General features: G+C 46.6%; 1 protein-coding gene across 2 annotated transcripts in view; it reads left to right on the forward strand.

The window, feature by feature from the left end:
* The window catches only part of SPOUT1 (SPOUT domain containing methyltransferase 1), a 103,579-nt gene that overhangs the window by 66,991 nt on the left and 22,093 nt on the right, over positions 1-14,495 (forward strand). Inside the window, exons 4-8 of one of the 2 annotated variants that reach the window (XM_078646589.1) lie at positions 1,260-1,379; positions 1,881-2,040; positions 4,989-5,078; positions 5,347-5,396; positions 5,669-5,799. In XM_078646589.1, the coding sequence (XP_078502715.1) occupies positions 1,260-1,379; positions 1,881-2,040; positions 4,989-5,078; positions 5,347-5,396; positions 5,669-5,799 (551 nt within the window). The remainder of the gene's footprint in view (positions 1-1,259; positions 1,380-1,880; positions 2,041-4,988; positions 5,079-5,346; positions 5,397-5,668; positions 5,800-14,495) is intronic. The other variant, XM_078646590.1, reaches the window with a different exon arrangement.

Consider the following 14,495-nt stretch of genomic DNA (forward strand, 5'->3'; position numbering starts at 1 on the left):
CGCTTGCGCTCTTCTCATGCTCTTGTCTGTTGTGCTCTCTTGTGCTATTCTCATGCTCTTGTCTGTTGTGCTCTCTTGCATGCTGCTCGCTTGCGCTCTTCTCATGCTCTTGTCTGTTGTGCTTCTTGCATGCTGCTCTCTTGCGCTCTTCTCATGCTCTTGTCTGTTGTGCTCTCTTGCATGCTATCTTGCGCTCTTCTCATGCTCTTGTCTGTTGTGCTCTCTTGCGCTCTTCTCATGCTCTTGTCTGTTGTGCTCTCTTGCGCTCTTCTCATGCTCTTGTCTGTGCTCTCTTGCATGCTGCTCGCTTGCGCTCTTCTCATGCTCTTGTCTGTTGTGCTCTCTTGCATGCTGCTCTTGCGCTCTTCTCATGTTCTTGTCTGTTGTGCTCTCTTGCATGCTGTTCTCTTGCGCTCTTCTCATGCTCTTGTCTGTTGTGCTCTTTTGCGCTCTTCTCATGCTCTTGTCTGTGCTCTCTTGCATGCTGCTCTCTTGTGCTCTTCTCATGCTCTTGTCTGTGCTCTCTTGCACGCTGCTCGCTTGCGCTCCTCTCATGCTCTTGTGCTCTCTTGCATGCTGCTCGCTTGCACTCTTCTCATGCTCTTGTCTGTGCTCTCTTGCATGCTGCTCTCTTGTGCTCTTCTCATGCTCTTGTCTGTGCTCTCTTGCACGCTGCTCGCTTGCGCTCCTCTCATGCTCTTGTGCTCTCTTGCATGCTGCTCGCTTGCGCTCTTCTCATGCTCTTGCCTGTTGTGCTCTCTTGTGCTATTCTCATGCTCTTGTCTGTTATGCTCTCTTGCATGCTGCTCGCTTGCGCTCTTCTCATGCTCTTGTCTGCTGTGCCCTCTTGCATGCTGCTCTCTTCTCATGCTCTTGTCTGTTATGCTCTCTAGCATGCTGTTCTTTCTGTAGAATGTTCTCTTGCACTCTTATGCTTGTCTGTCTTGCTAGCATGCTCCTGTCTCGTTTCTTGCAATCCTTGCATAGATCCCCTTCTTTCACACTCCCTCTTGCTAACTCTGTTCTCTTTTCCCCAAACACTCCTCTTTCTCTCTCGCCTCCCCCTCCCCACCCCCAACACCCACCCCACCCTAGCACTGCTTTTCCTTTCATGTTTAAAGTTGAGTTCTGGTAAGCTGGCAGTGCTCATGAACGAATCAAATACTGAACATTATTTTGCTTTGGGTTGTAGATGCAGCTTGTGATGGGGTTTGTGTTTTCAGGGTTTTGTTTAGTTAACTTTATGTTCATCTTCTCAGAAACAGAGGAAGTAAAAAAATGGAAGAAGGCGAAATTACTAAAATCCCAAACAAAGCAGAAAGCTGAAGAGGAGACTGGGAAAAATACCAACATTCAAGAAGAGACAAGAGGAGCGACAGGTAACTTGTGCAAGTGCGTGTTTTAGATCCTGTGCAGTAGGTTGAGATGCACTTCAGCGTCTGACAAACTGATACTCGAGGACAGTGTAATGAATCTTTGGTATTTCCAAGACACCCCAGTGGGGTGCACTGCAGGCATCTCACAAGAGATCACCTTTGCTCGGGGATGGTTTGACTGTTTCCCAGCTGTTGACTTCACATGCTTTGCCTCCACTCTTGCTCACCCCCTCACCCGCTGGCACCCTTTGTACTCCTTCCTACCACTGCAGTGTGTCCCTTACTGCAAACAGCTGCCCTCACTGTCTTAAACCGACCTCTTTCTGCGTACTTTCCACCCAGCAGTTTCTCTTTTTTAATCTCTTTTTCTGCTGGCGAGCCAGAGACCTCAACAAATTCATGCAAGCACTTTCTCTCCGAGGTGTCTTGCCTGAAGCTGGGCCTCAGTGATAGCTCTGAAATGGGTTTGGGGCAGATAGCTGATGTTTTATTCTTTCTTTCCAGGCTGCCTATACACGCTCAGCGTTGCGTTGCCAGGCTCTATATTGGATAACGCCCAGTCTCCTGAGCTGCGGACATACCTTGCTGGACAGATCGCCCGTGCCTGCACCGTCTTCTCTGTGGACGAGATTGTGGTGTTTGATGAGCTTCAGGAAAATACCAAGTAAGGAGAACAAGCGATGTATGACCCCCCAGTCTCATTGCATGTGTCTGTACTGCAGGAGGTGTTGTCCCCCTTCTTAATGCATCTGTTGTTACTCAAGCCCTTTGCTTGCCTTTGTTTAAGCTTTGCCTCTCTACCCATGGAAAATACTGAAGCGCCCTTTGAATATTTTTTCAAACAGAGCGTGACAAAAATGTGACCCGCTAAAGGTTCTCATTTTAAAGTAAATTTTTTCAACATACGAACTGTGCTCTGATGCTTCGAGCGTCCCCTTTTCAGGCCGAGCCGGGGCCGCGCATGTGCTCCTGCGAGGCATGCAGTTGTCGGAGTATGGTTTGAAGCCCTTCCCCCGCCCATATTTTTCATTGGTTTGTGTCTGTGTCCTTTGTAAACGCTGGCTTCCGAGTCGTTATTAGGCTCGTTAGTCCCTCCTTGGTACCGCCGTGTCTGCATTTGTAACCTCCCATTGTGACTTGCCCCTTTACTTCTGTTGCGACACTGTATGTTTTATTTTCTTGAATTAGTTTCTCCTGTTGCAGGCAGGATGTGATTTCCTCGCCATAGGTGCTTTCACTTTCAAGCAGCCCCGGAGGCCGCTTCTTTGAAGTGTTATAGGTCTCGCATGTACAGGAGTTTGAGCTGCTGGCGTTGTAAACGACAATAGCTTAAACTCTCGCGAGTGCGAGACCTATTGCATTGCAAATGCTTGGTTTCTGTTCCCTCTGTGGCTTCTGCCGGAAGTGCTGTAAATGGGGTTTCTGCTGAAAAGGGATCGTGGATGCAGGCGGTGGAGGTGACTTGGTAGGGCTTTGCGCGGGTTCACAGTGATGGCTGTCGTTCATTAATATTTCTGTACTTTTTTATGATTGAGAGTACCGGTGGGCTCTCCTCAAAGTAGATGTATCGTTCTGAGTGATGGTGGTGCTTTTGTAAGTTCATAGCCTGTTGCAGCGCATTGGAGGAGGGAATGGACAGGAGAGAGCGGACGTTGAAAATGGTGTTAAAATATGCAGGCGCTTTTAAAACACTTTACAGCTTTTGGACGATTTGTAAGTGCGAGCGGATCAGGCATGATAGAATGGGGTCGACGTGCGTGCTCGAAGCCCCACTTTCATTATTTGCGTGTCTCCAGGGTGCACAGAATATAGAGACGTGAATTTGAAGTGACTCCCATAGCTGATAACAAGCCACAATATATAAAGACTCCCCAGAGCTCAGTGCTGGCTGTGAGACTCCCCTTACCCTCTCCGTCCCACCCATCCCAGTGCAGCAACTGGAGTTGGTAAGTGGGCGAGTAAGCTCAATAAGGTTTTGGGATTTCACAAAAAAGGTGATTGTGAATATAGCTAGGTAAAGGTAGAGCTGCTGTGTAGCATTTAATTTGTATTGTACATTTACTGTGCACAAAGTCGCTAGGTAATAGCATAGTTGTTCCAAATAAGTATTCCGTTAAACAGCCCAAACCGTGTGAACAGCCTTGACTCACAAGTAAGACATCATTGTGTGAGGGACCAATAACTTCTCATTATGTCAACATGAATAACTACAGTTTCTTGTGTACGAAGGACTCCAAAAATCGAACCGCGTTTGACGAAGGTCACAGTTTTGGCGTACAAAGGAAGAAACGCAAGGGACAGACAGATTTCAACACGAAGGGATTGTGTACCTCATTGCTCACATTTCCTTTAGAAAGAAAAGAATTAGTGAAGTATTTGCAGTGCAAAGGCTGAGGATGCACAAATGGCAATGCCAAATATTGCGCTACAAGTACCGCTCTTGGTGTCGGCAAAGGAAATGTTGTTGATCGGAGAAGGTTTTCCGTTTGTTCTTAATCTGTGTTCTGACTGATCTAGTCTTTCTCTTTCTTCCATTACTTTAACTTTGTATGTGATTAGCACTTGTAAATGAACTAGGTTAAAACAATATTGAAATGATAAAATTTCACATTTCTGTGAATAATCTGTTTATTTTCACCCCAGTCATTTTTCTTTTAGAAACTAAAATCAGTCAGTCAGTCAAAATAGCCTTACTATACATATCTTGAAAGCTGCAAATTTCATGTAAAATTATATAAATAAAATAGAATGCAATTTGTCATAAGACGAAATACCATGATCGATAGTCTCAAGAATTCATTAGAGATAAAGTTAAAAATATTATTTTTTTTAAAGCAAAAAATAAAACGCAGCAACACAAGTATAATAGCTGTTTCGTTATAAAAACAATGCAAACTTTAGAATCAGCAAACACATCACGACAGTTCGGTTTAAGAATTACTGTTCAAATTTCTTAATCTAATAGTCCACGCCCATCTAAAGAATTTAGCCAATCCGCAAACATAAAGTTCCTGGGCATCGGTTCTCAGGGTGTGCAAAGCAGCATGATGGCTACGAGTGCCCAGTTGGTTGCAAATTGGTTTTAACCATCGTTCTCTCGGTGCTTTGTAAGCTGGGCATGCAAACATGATATGTGGAATTGTCTCAAGGATAGCCTCACAGCTTGGGCAAGAAGCAGGTGTCTGATAAGGAGGCCACCATTTCTCGGTTTGTTCTCGTGTAGGCAGTGAACCTACCCTGATCTGAAAATAAAGAGCCCTATCATGTGGTTTCTGCATGATATCTAGATAGGGTTCTAGACTGGTGGAATGCTTGTGCTGCATGAACTCCTCTGTCAATCTGCCTATTTTAGGATTATGGAAATCATTCCTACTAATTCACAACCAATACGCCTTCTTGAGTTCTGCCTTGGGCGGGGAGGTTCTATTTTCCCATGCCTCTCTAAAATCAAGGTCGAACAAATGTTTTTTGATAAACTAAAATCATTATTTTATGCGTAACATTTTAATGATGTGCTAGAATTTTCTGATTAAAAAAATAAATAAAACGAAGACTTCAAAGATCTCACTTTTACTTCTTGTGTGCTCATGTTATGTGCCTTCTCTCTTTCAGGAGCGTCGAGGGAGAGTTCACAGGAGTTGGGAGGAAAGGCAAGGCCTGTTTGCAGATGGCTCGAATTCTTCAGTACCTGGAGTGTCCACAGTAATAGTTCATCCTTTATTTCTGTACTCAAAGTCTGTCTGCTCGTGCTTTGTTTGCACAAGTGTGCGTGGATATGGTAGTGTTAATTTGATGAACCATATGTGAGCGATACTGTACAATGTAGACGCTGCACTGATCAGAGCGGATGAGGAATTATTACGACCAGTCAACCATAACTTGGCGTGACAGGGATTCAGTGTCCCCTTTAGTGGCTGTACATACTTGATAATTTCCTGTGACTTCTAATTTATTCTGGTTTATTTTACAGATACCTAAGAAAATATTTCTTTCCTGTGCACAATGATCTGCATTTTGCAGGTAAATTTCAACTTCTCTTTTTGCCCAGACACCATCTCCTTCAGGAGTTTAACTTGTGCATCAAGCGATTGTGGGTTCTGTGCACATTCCATAAAACACCCCAACCCCTCTTTTCTAAAACCACATTATTCCTTCCTTTACTTCCCCACATTCTTCAGTGGTTGTGGATGGTGTGGGGGAAGTCTGCCAATTTACAATGATATTCGCTATGGCTCTCTTCGGAGTGGGGTACATCATTGCTGCTGTATTCTTAACTTGCATCTCTTTTCCAGGGCTCCTCAACCCTTTAGACAGTCCTCACCACGTGCGGATAGATGAGGAGCTGGAATACCGAGAAGGGGTTGTGCTGGATCGGCCATGCAAACCTGACAGCGGCTCCTTCGTTAATTGCGGCCTTCGGAAGGTACGTCTGTGATGGTGCAAAGAGTGTTTCTTCGAATCCCTTCTGTAGCCAGTGTTGGAGGTGGACTCCCTCTGGTGTCTCCTCATTGTGTGTTGTTTGGACAGGTTGCACTGGTATCTGATTGCCCAGTGTGTGGCTGCCATGTCTCACTGGTTTCTCTTCGCCATCGGCACATGGTAGGGCTATCCGTGTAACAGTAGACATCTGCTGTGGGACAGCAAGGTTCTCCCCACTGTCTTATTGTCTTTGGGGGTGTGACAGTAGGGTTATCCCTGGTGCCACCTAGTCTGCTGGTGCATGTGGTTTGGCTTTCCCTACTGCCTCATTCTGATCGTTTGTGGCTGCAATGCTGTCCCTACTCTCTCTTAATTGGCTGTGTCGGTGGCAGGCCTTTCTCTGGTGTCTCTGTATTGTCTGGTGGTCTGCGATGGTAGGGTGCTACCATTTCCCTGGCAGTCCCCTATTGTGTGCGTCTGTTGCTGGGCTGTTGCTGGTGCCTCCTCATTGTTCAGTGTTGATGAAAGTGGGTTTGTGCTGATGTAGTGATTTATGGAATCCACGTCGGTGCTTGGACGGCAAAATCTCTTTTCAATCTTTTGGGTGAATAAAATTTGTATTTACTTATGTAATTTCTTAAACTTTCTAGTTGTCTGTGTCTTTTGTTTGCCACACACTGCCACGTTTATTTAATTTTACTCGTGTCCCTTGGCCCAGTTATGTGAACTAAAGGAACTGAGCTACCAAAATATTCAAATAGAGCAATGCCCTTTAAATGTTTGTTTAGTTTTTGTGTTCATTTGTTATCTGGTTGAACCAATGCCAAGGCAATATATTGGGATACTCTTGGTGTCTCCAATACCGGAGGCATGTTGTAGAGACAAAAATAATAGATCAGACCTGAAAGTGCCAAGCAGAAATAGATACTCCTTAAAAATGTAATGGCCCCTATTGCCAGTCTGTCCAAGACACCAGTAAGCTTGTTTGAAGAAAGAATGCCCTATTACAGCAAAGCTTAGCTGAATAGAAAAATAGGCGGACCGACTCTGAGAAACATGTATTGTGGAATCCACTGCCACCTCAAGACAGGCTAAACCTGCACATGGATCATCCAGACCAGGTGCTCGCATCCACGGAATGACGAGGACCTGTCCATATGACAGGTTTCATGCAGTTTCATTACCACGGGTACAAAGATGCCTACAGTTGTACAGCGGATGCTGATAACCAGATGCTATAATATCCAAACTCCACGAGCATGCAGTGGATGCTGACTCCGATAGACCAAACCTGCTGATTCTGCATTATCAAACCCACTAGTTTCCTTACTAGCCCCCGTGGTGCTGATTGAGGCCGGTGCTCCTTATTACAAACCCACCAGCTTCCTGGTATCTGTTTCATAGTTAGATATGGTCTCTGAAACTGTACTGTAAATGAAATTGTTATGGCTTTAATTAACTCAACAATAAAGTTTAAATTCAAATTCAAATGGTCTCTGGAACTCACCAAATTTTCCAAAAGATCCTGTAGTCTGCACACAAGTGCAAGGTGAAGGTAGAGGAACCTGAATCCTCTGCCTATCAGACACACCAACAGCAGCGTGCTGAACGAAGGCGCTACACCGAGCTCCGCAAAGGCCTGAAGGTGCGACAAGGCAGCTAGCGTGCACTGAAATTGGGAAAAACGGTCCAGTTGAATGCTCAGGACAAATACTGTAGGGCCTACTGTCCCTGCAAGACACGACAAACCGTGCTCAAACTGGGGGACAATTTTGGTGCTGATAACGGGAGTAGACCTGAAACTGCCATAGACACTGCTAAATAATTCAGCAGTAGACACGCGGCACATGTGATCCTCTCCCCACCCCCATCTACCCCCCCCCCCCCCCCCACATAAAAAGTCAAGATTTAACGTGCCACTGAGCTACCGATACTGCATGGCAGACAGCCAACTGAATACAAAGAGCAAATCGGATGGCACTCAGACAAAATTGCCCTTTGAATCCTGCAAGACGACAAGGGGACAGAGCCAGGAGCCAGAACTAGACGTGCCTGATGGAGCTGACTCAGCCCAGAAGCCGGATGAAGACGATATGAAAACGCTACTGTTGACAATGAAACGCAGCTTAACATCCATAGAATCCAAAATGGACACTATGTGCACACGCATGGATTTCATAATGCAGAGACTCGAAAAACATGATGGCAGAATCGGAGAGGCCGAAAATAGAATCTCAGAGCTAGAAGACAACACCCAGCGAAATGACGTAGTGAAAAATGGATCGCCTGCTAAAATTAATTGCAGCAAGGAACGAAGACCTGGAAGCTAGATCCACAAGGAATAAAATACGCATTTTGGGAGTGCCCGAGACTGCCAATACTGGGAAAATGGAGGAGTAGGTAGAACGCATGCTGATGACCTGTTTTCGCAAGGAGACCTTCTCCCCACTGCTGGTGGTGGAAAGGGCACACAGGACACTAGCTGCGCGGCCTCCGCCTTGAGTGCCTCCCAGACCTATTGTGGCAAAACTACTAAACTACAGGGATCGAGACACGGCCCTACAAAAAGCTAGGGAAACACAGTCACTAACATTCGACAGCTATAACATACCCTTGACCTGGACTTCACGCTGGCAGTCCAAGAAGCCAGGAAGAAATTCCTGCCCGTCAAGAAAAAATTGCAACAGGCAAATGTCACATACGCCAGGCTCTAACCTGCCCGATTGAGAATAACACTCCAAGGTAAACAACACTAGCGCAACTCCACAACAAGCCATGGATTTCCTTAAAGCCCTACCCAGACACCCAGGACGCACAAACAGCTCGCCGACTACAAGCAGAAAGTCGGCAAGATGAAGAATACCCTATGCAAGTGGATGACTGAACAAAACGCAACCCGCTCGGTGATGCGAAAGCTCAGATAACATGCTCTTAAATCCTAAATGTTGATCACAGCTACGGAATCACACAACAAATGCTGGCTCTATAAAAATGCTACAGAACATTATTACACAGAAAATGTGCGCACAAGCTTTGCTAGAAGATGACTGGACAAATAGCCCGAGACTTTCAAAGGCAGAGCACTTGCCAGGCGCAAAACACTTCTGTCCCAGACACCCTCCACCCATGGCGCTAAGCCTGGAAGGAGGTCATGCTTCGCCCACTAGGTGATCAGCCCCAGCAAGAGATCCCTTATTACTGACAAATGGGGCAGAGGACCGTACTTCCCAATTCATGTTCTTCTATTTACGTTTTCTGTACCCCTCTATCTATTTTCTTTATCTTTTCCTATGCTTCCACTCTCCTCATCAAAATGATGGCTACCGCTCCGGACCTTCTCATGTATGCTTTTGAGCATTTGCAAACTGGGAATGTAGAACTGGATACTAAATGTCATAAAGAAAGGGTATTTCTGGTTGAGTTGAGGATCTGTTTGATTCCTCAAGGGCACGAGTCGGAGGGGTGAATGGTTTACGGCAAGTTGGGAAAGCCGTCATGGTTGGGAGGGCGGGGGATAGACATAGAACAGTTCAAGGTACGCTAGGTGAAACAGCATCCGTCCAAGTTAGTCACACGGAAGTCCAACGCAGACACGCAAGCTCCTTACAGACAAACTTCACATAGACAGGGGTAGACAACAGGAGGGTTTAGGACTAATAACTTGAAATATCAGAGGCCTGGGGGACCCACGAAAGAGGCAACTTCTCCTGGCATACCTGGACAGACTGCATATACACATTGCCATGCTCCAGGAAACACACACAACCCAAACACACACACCGACATTCGATGCAAAATGGGTGTCACCCAGATATTTCTCATCATACTCCACATACTCGAAAGGAATGGCCATCCTTATAAAGACGAACACTCCCTAATATAGAAGAGATAACTATAAGCGACCCACAGGGTAGATACTGCGTGGTGTGGGGAAGGCTGGCATCGCAGTCGGTCACTTTGGTAAATTGTTATGGCCCAAATATGGACGAGAAATCCTTCTTTACCACTCCATGTGGGATAGTTATCAGTGTAGTCTCCACACATTATCTGGAGAGGAAACTTTAACCTCACCATGCACCAGTGCTGGACCGCTCACATCCTCCACCACAGCACTACACTAAAGCACAGTGCCTGGTGCAGCAGATTAAGGAGGAACATCAACTAAGAGATGCGTAGCAAGACACCCATCAGACTCAAAAAGAGAACACATTTAATTCCTCTGTACACAGCAACTGGTCCTGGCTAGATATTTGGTTGGTCTCCAAGGGAATTGCGACATGGGTAGCTCACACAAATATGTAGCACAAACATACTCAGACCACTCCTCGGTATACATGCGATTGCTCCCACCGGGGAAAATGAACAGATGCATATCCTGGTGACTCCCTACGAGGGCACTGCTGGATCCCCCCTTCAGGTCCGAGCTGGGCCAACTTCTTCAAACCCAATAAAGTCTCAGTGACATCCCTAGTGACAGTATGGGAGGCGTTGAAAGTAACCATTAGGGAATATGCATGGCTAAAGCGGGAAGCATATTAAAAGACATTAGAAGTAACTCGACCCGGCTCGAAAAACATCTTAGAGAGCTGGATACACAAACTCATGAGTGCAGGGATGAGGCGACACAGGTTGAAGGAAGAGAGACGCTCACCGAATATCAGGAAATCGCAGAAAGGGAGGGGGTGTTCTGCTGAAAATACCATACGACTAGGAGCTATGGGGAGGGGGAAAGACCAGGGCAAGCACTGGCAGAATTGACGCGGCAACCCAGATGCTCTAATTACATAATAGAAATCAAGGATGAAAACGGAACACCCCAGAAAGATACAGAGGCAATACTCCCCACTTTGCATACCTACTATTCAGTGTTATACTCCTCGTGTAGATCCAGGCAGGTAGAGACAGAGCCATATCTAGAAGTTGTGGAGTTGGGCCGGCTAAGCAGTACACAGCGAGAGTTCCCCGCGTCCGACTCCCTAGAATGGGACCCCTTGATGGACGTGCTGTAACATATGGGGTTTCTTTCAAGTCACATGGCACGGGTGAGGCTGCTAGATCACAAATCTACAGCAAAGCTGCTCCTTAACGACGAACAATCTGCAGCCTTCTGAATCACTAGAGGGACCAGGCAGGGCTGCCCCCTTTGCCCCTCTTGTTCGCACTGGCTAAGGAGCCATTGGCAGCCATGCTCCGGCAGCACCACAGGGAGTACGGATTGCAATATCCGACCAGACATGTGCTGGTGTGTCTCTACGCGGATATATAAGGGATCCCCAGGTTGGCCTCAATGGAATCATGCGGTTAATCATTAAATTTGGTGCACTCTCCGGTATCGCAATAAATTGGGAGAAGTCCGAGATCCTTTCCCTTACTCCAGACACTCCTAACTGCCCACTGGAGTATCCGTTGAAATGGTGTGAAACAGAACTTGAATATTTAGGTATAATAATCACTAGAGTTAGGTAAGAACGACTGAGAGCTAACCATGACAAAGCTCTGAATTCTATAGAGGATGCTATACCTAGATGGATCGCGATGCCATTGTCACTAGCTGGACGCATCGCACTAATGAAAATGGTGGCCCTGCCGAAGCTCCTATACTAGTTCATAAACATTCCATACGCCCCGGGGCGCCCTTTCTTCAGAACTTGAAAAGCCAACTGATCCGACTTGCATGGGGGGGGGGGGGGAGGTAAGCAGCCTAGAATTAATTGGGACATTCTCACCATGCCTATCGCCCGAGGGGGATTTGATGCACCAGACCCAGAGCTATACTATCTTCGTGCACAAGCACATTATGCAATATACTGGTTTAAGTCCCCTCCCTTCATGCCGCATCTCGCGATGGAGCCGAGATACATGACACCTATAACACGAACTGGCTTTCTGGGAATGGGACGGAAGGAAGTTGGAGGAGGGGATTCAACTGTTGCGGGCACCGACGCGGCCTGGAGAAATATTGCAGAAAGAGTACGAGCACCTATGGTGTACTCACCTGCACTTCCATTAGCATACCAAGCACGCATGAAGGCTTGTGTAGGCGAATGCTATGTAGATACGACATATATACCCGGGGGCATTGTACGCAGAGGGGAGGTTTAGACAAAAGGAGGATTTTTTCAGAGGACACACTCCCTCACCTGTAGACCTCTTCATATACACAAGGCTAAGACAAGATTTTAGGATGGCAAGGCTGAAGTTCCCTAAGGATCCGCCCACCCTGACCCATTACACATTCTTCTTCAGGCTGACAATCCCTCCCACGTGGTGTCGCGCCTCTACATAGCTGTCCTTACGTTGCACATTGGCGTCCGGAACATCGTGAGAGAAGGCTGGGAAGGGGAGCTTGGACATGCACTGGAAGATGAGCAGTGGCTCTATTGCTGCCAGCAAACAGACAATATTACGGACAGCAGTCGGCTAAGGATTATCCATTTTAAGTTTCTGCATAGAATGTATTACTTCCCAGCAAGGCTACATAGGTGAATGTCATTCATTCATTTATTTTTTTTAAGCCATAATTATTATTTTACAAGGCCCAACTATTGCACCACATTAACTCTTTTGGTTTTTTTCCAGTGAATTTCTGTGTTGTTTTTTTTTGGATCATGCTCAGCCAACTCCATCGGCGTGTATAGCTTTTTGCCATGCGCAGAGGGGGATTGCACACAAGAACAAACCTCCTATAGACGCGCACACCCCTCTTATGGACAGGTACCACACATTTAAAAAATGTTCGCAGTACTTCTGCGGTACTACCACACCAGCATCACTACAAGGTATTCCGGGACTTCACCTTTTAATACTGACACTGTTCTGCAGTACTCGAGCAGGAAAACAAGGGAAGGCCACCTGAGTCCCACAAGAGTCCCACAACACCACACAAGGACCTCGTTGATACCCATGGGACTACCGTGGGACTCTCATGACGATTTCTTTTTTTATTTTGGCCTCTGGGTTAGGGCATCCCTACCCTGCCCCATTATACATTATTATTATTATTAATTTTTTTACCCAAAGGTCACAGGGACTGAGTTCCCTGTGTCCTGTAATGTCAGCCTCAACATTTCTGTAGATGTGACGGCCAGCCAGTCATATTGCTTAGTATCACGGGACCAGTACAGAAGCTCCGCATGCCCCTCCATCGTCTTCTCTGTTTCACCGCTTGCACACCTATGTATTCTGCAATGTCTCCCTCCACATGCACCTCCATCGGCGTCTGTTTCATTGCTTGCACACCTGTATATTCTGCAATGTCTCCCTCCACATGCACCTCCATTGTCTTCTCTGTTCACTGCTTGCACACCTGTATATTCTGCAGTGTCTCCCTCCACATGCACCTCCATCGGCGTCTGTTTCATTGCTTGCACACCTGTATATTCTGCAATGTCTCCCTCCACATGCACCTCCATCGGCGTCTGTTTCACTGCTTGCACACCTGTATATTCTGCAATGTCTCACTCCACATGCACCTCCATCGGCGTCTGTTTCATTGCTTGCACACCTGTATATTCTGCAATGTCTCCCTCCACATGCACCTCCATCGGCGTCTGTTTCACTGCTTGCACACCTGTATATTCTGCAATGTCTCACTCCACATGCACCTCCATCGTCGTCTGTTTCACTGCTTGCACACCTGTATATTCTGCAATGTCTCACTCCACATGCACCTCCATCGTCGTCTGTTTCATTGCTTGCACACCTGTATATTCTGCAATGTCTCCCTCCACATGCACCTCCATCGTCGTCTGTTTCACTGCTTGCACACCTGTATATTCTGCAATGTCTCCCTCCACATGCACCTCCATCGTCGTCTGTTTCACTGCTTGCACACCTGTATATTCTGCAATGTCTCGCTCCTCATGCACCTCCATTGTCTACTCAGTTTCATTGCTTGCACACCTATATATTCTGCAATGTCTCCCTCCACATGCACCTCCATCGTCTTCAGTTTCACTGCTTGCACACCTATATATTCTGCATTGTCTCACTCCACATGCACCTCCATCGTCTTCTCAGTTTCACCGCTTGCACACCTATATATTCTGCATTGTCTCCCTCCACATGCACCTCCATCGTCTTCAGTTTCACTGCTTGCACACCTGTATATTCTGCGATGTCTTGCTCCACATGCACCTCCATCGTCTTCTCAGTTTCACCGTTTGCACACCTATATATTCTGCAATGTCTCCCTCCACATGCACCACAGTCTTCTCAGTTTCACCGCTTGCACACCTATGCATTCTGAAATGTCTCCCTCCACATGCACCACAGTCTTCTCTGTTTCACTGCTTGCAAGCCTATAGATTCTGCAACGTCTCGCTCCACATGCACCACAGTCTTCTCTGTTTCACTGCTTGCACACCTATAGATTTCGCAATGTCTCGCTCCACATGCACCTCCATCGTCTTCTCTGTTCCTTGCTTGCACACCTGTATATTCTGCAATGTCTCGCTCCACACGCACCACCATCGTCTTCTCTGTTCATTGTTTGCACACCTATATATTCTGCAATGTCTCTCTCCACATGCACCTCCATCGTCTTCTCAGTTTCACTGCTTGCAATCAATCAATCAATCAAGATATTTGTATAGCGCGCTACTCACCCGTAGGGTCTCAAGGCGCTAGGGGGAGGGGGTCCGCTACTGCTCGAACAGCCAGGTCTTGAGTTGCTTCCTGAAGGAGAGGTGGTCTTGGGGC

Source organism: Lissotriton helveticus, chromosome 5_2, assembly GCF_964261635.1.
Source record: "Lissotriton helveticus chromosome 5_2, aLisHel1.1, whole genome shotgun sequence".
Classification (NCBI taxonomy): Eukaryota; Metazoa; Chordata; class Amphibia; order Caudata; family Salamandridae; genus Lissotriton; species Lissotriton helveticus.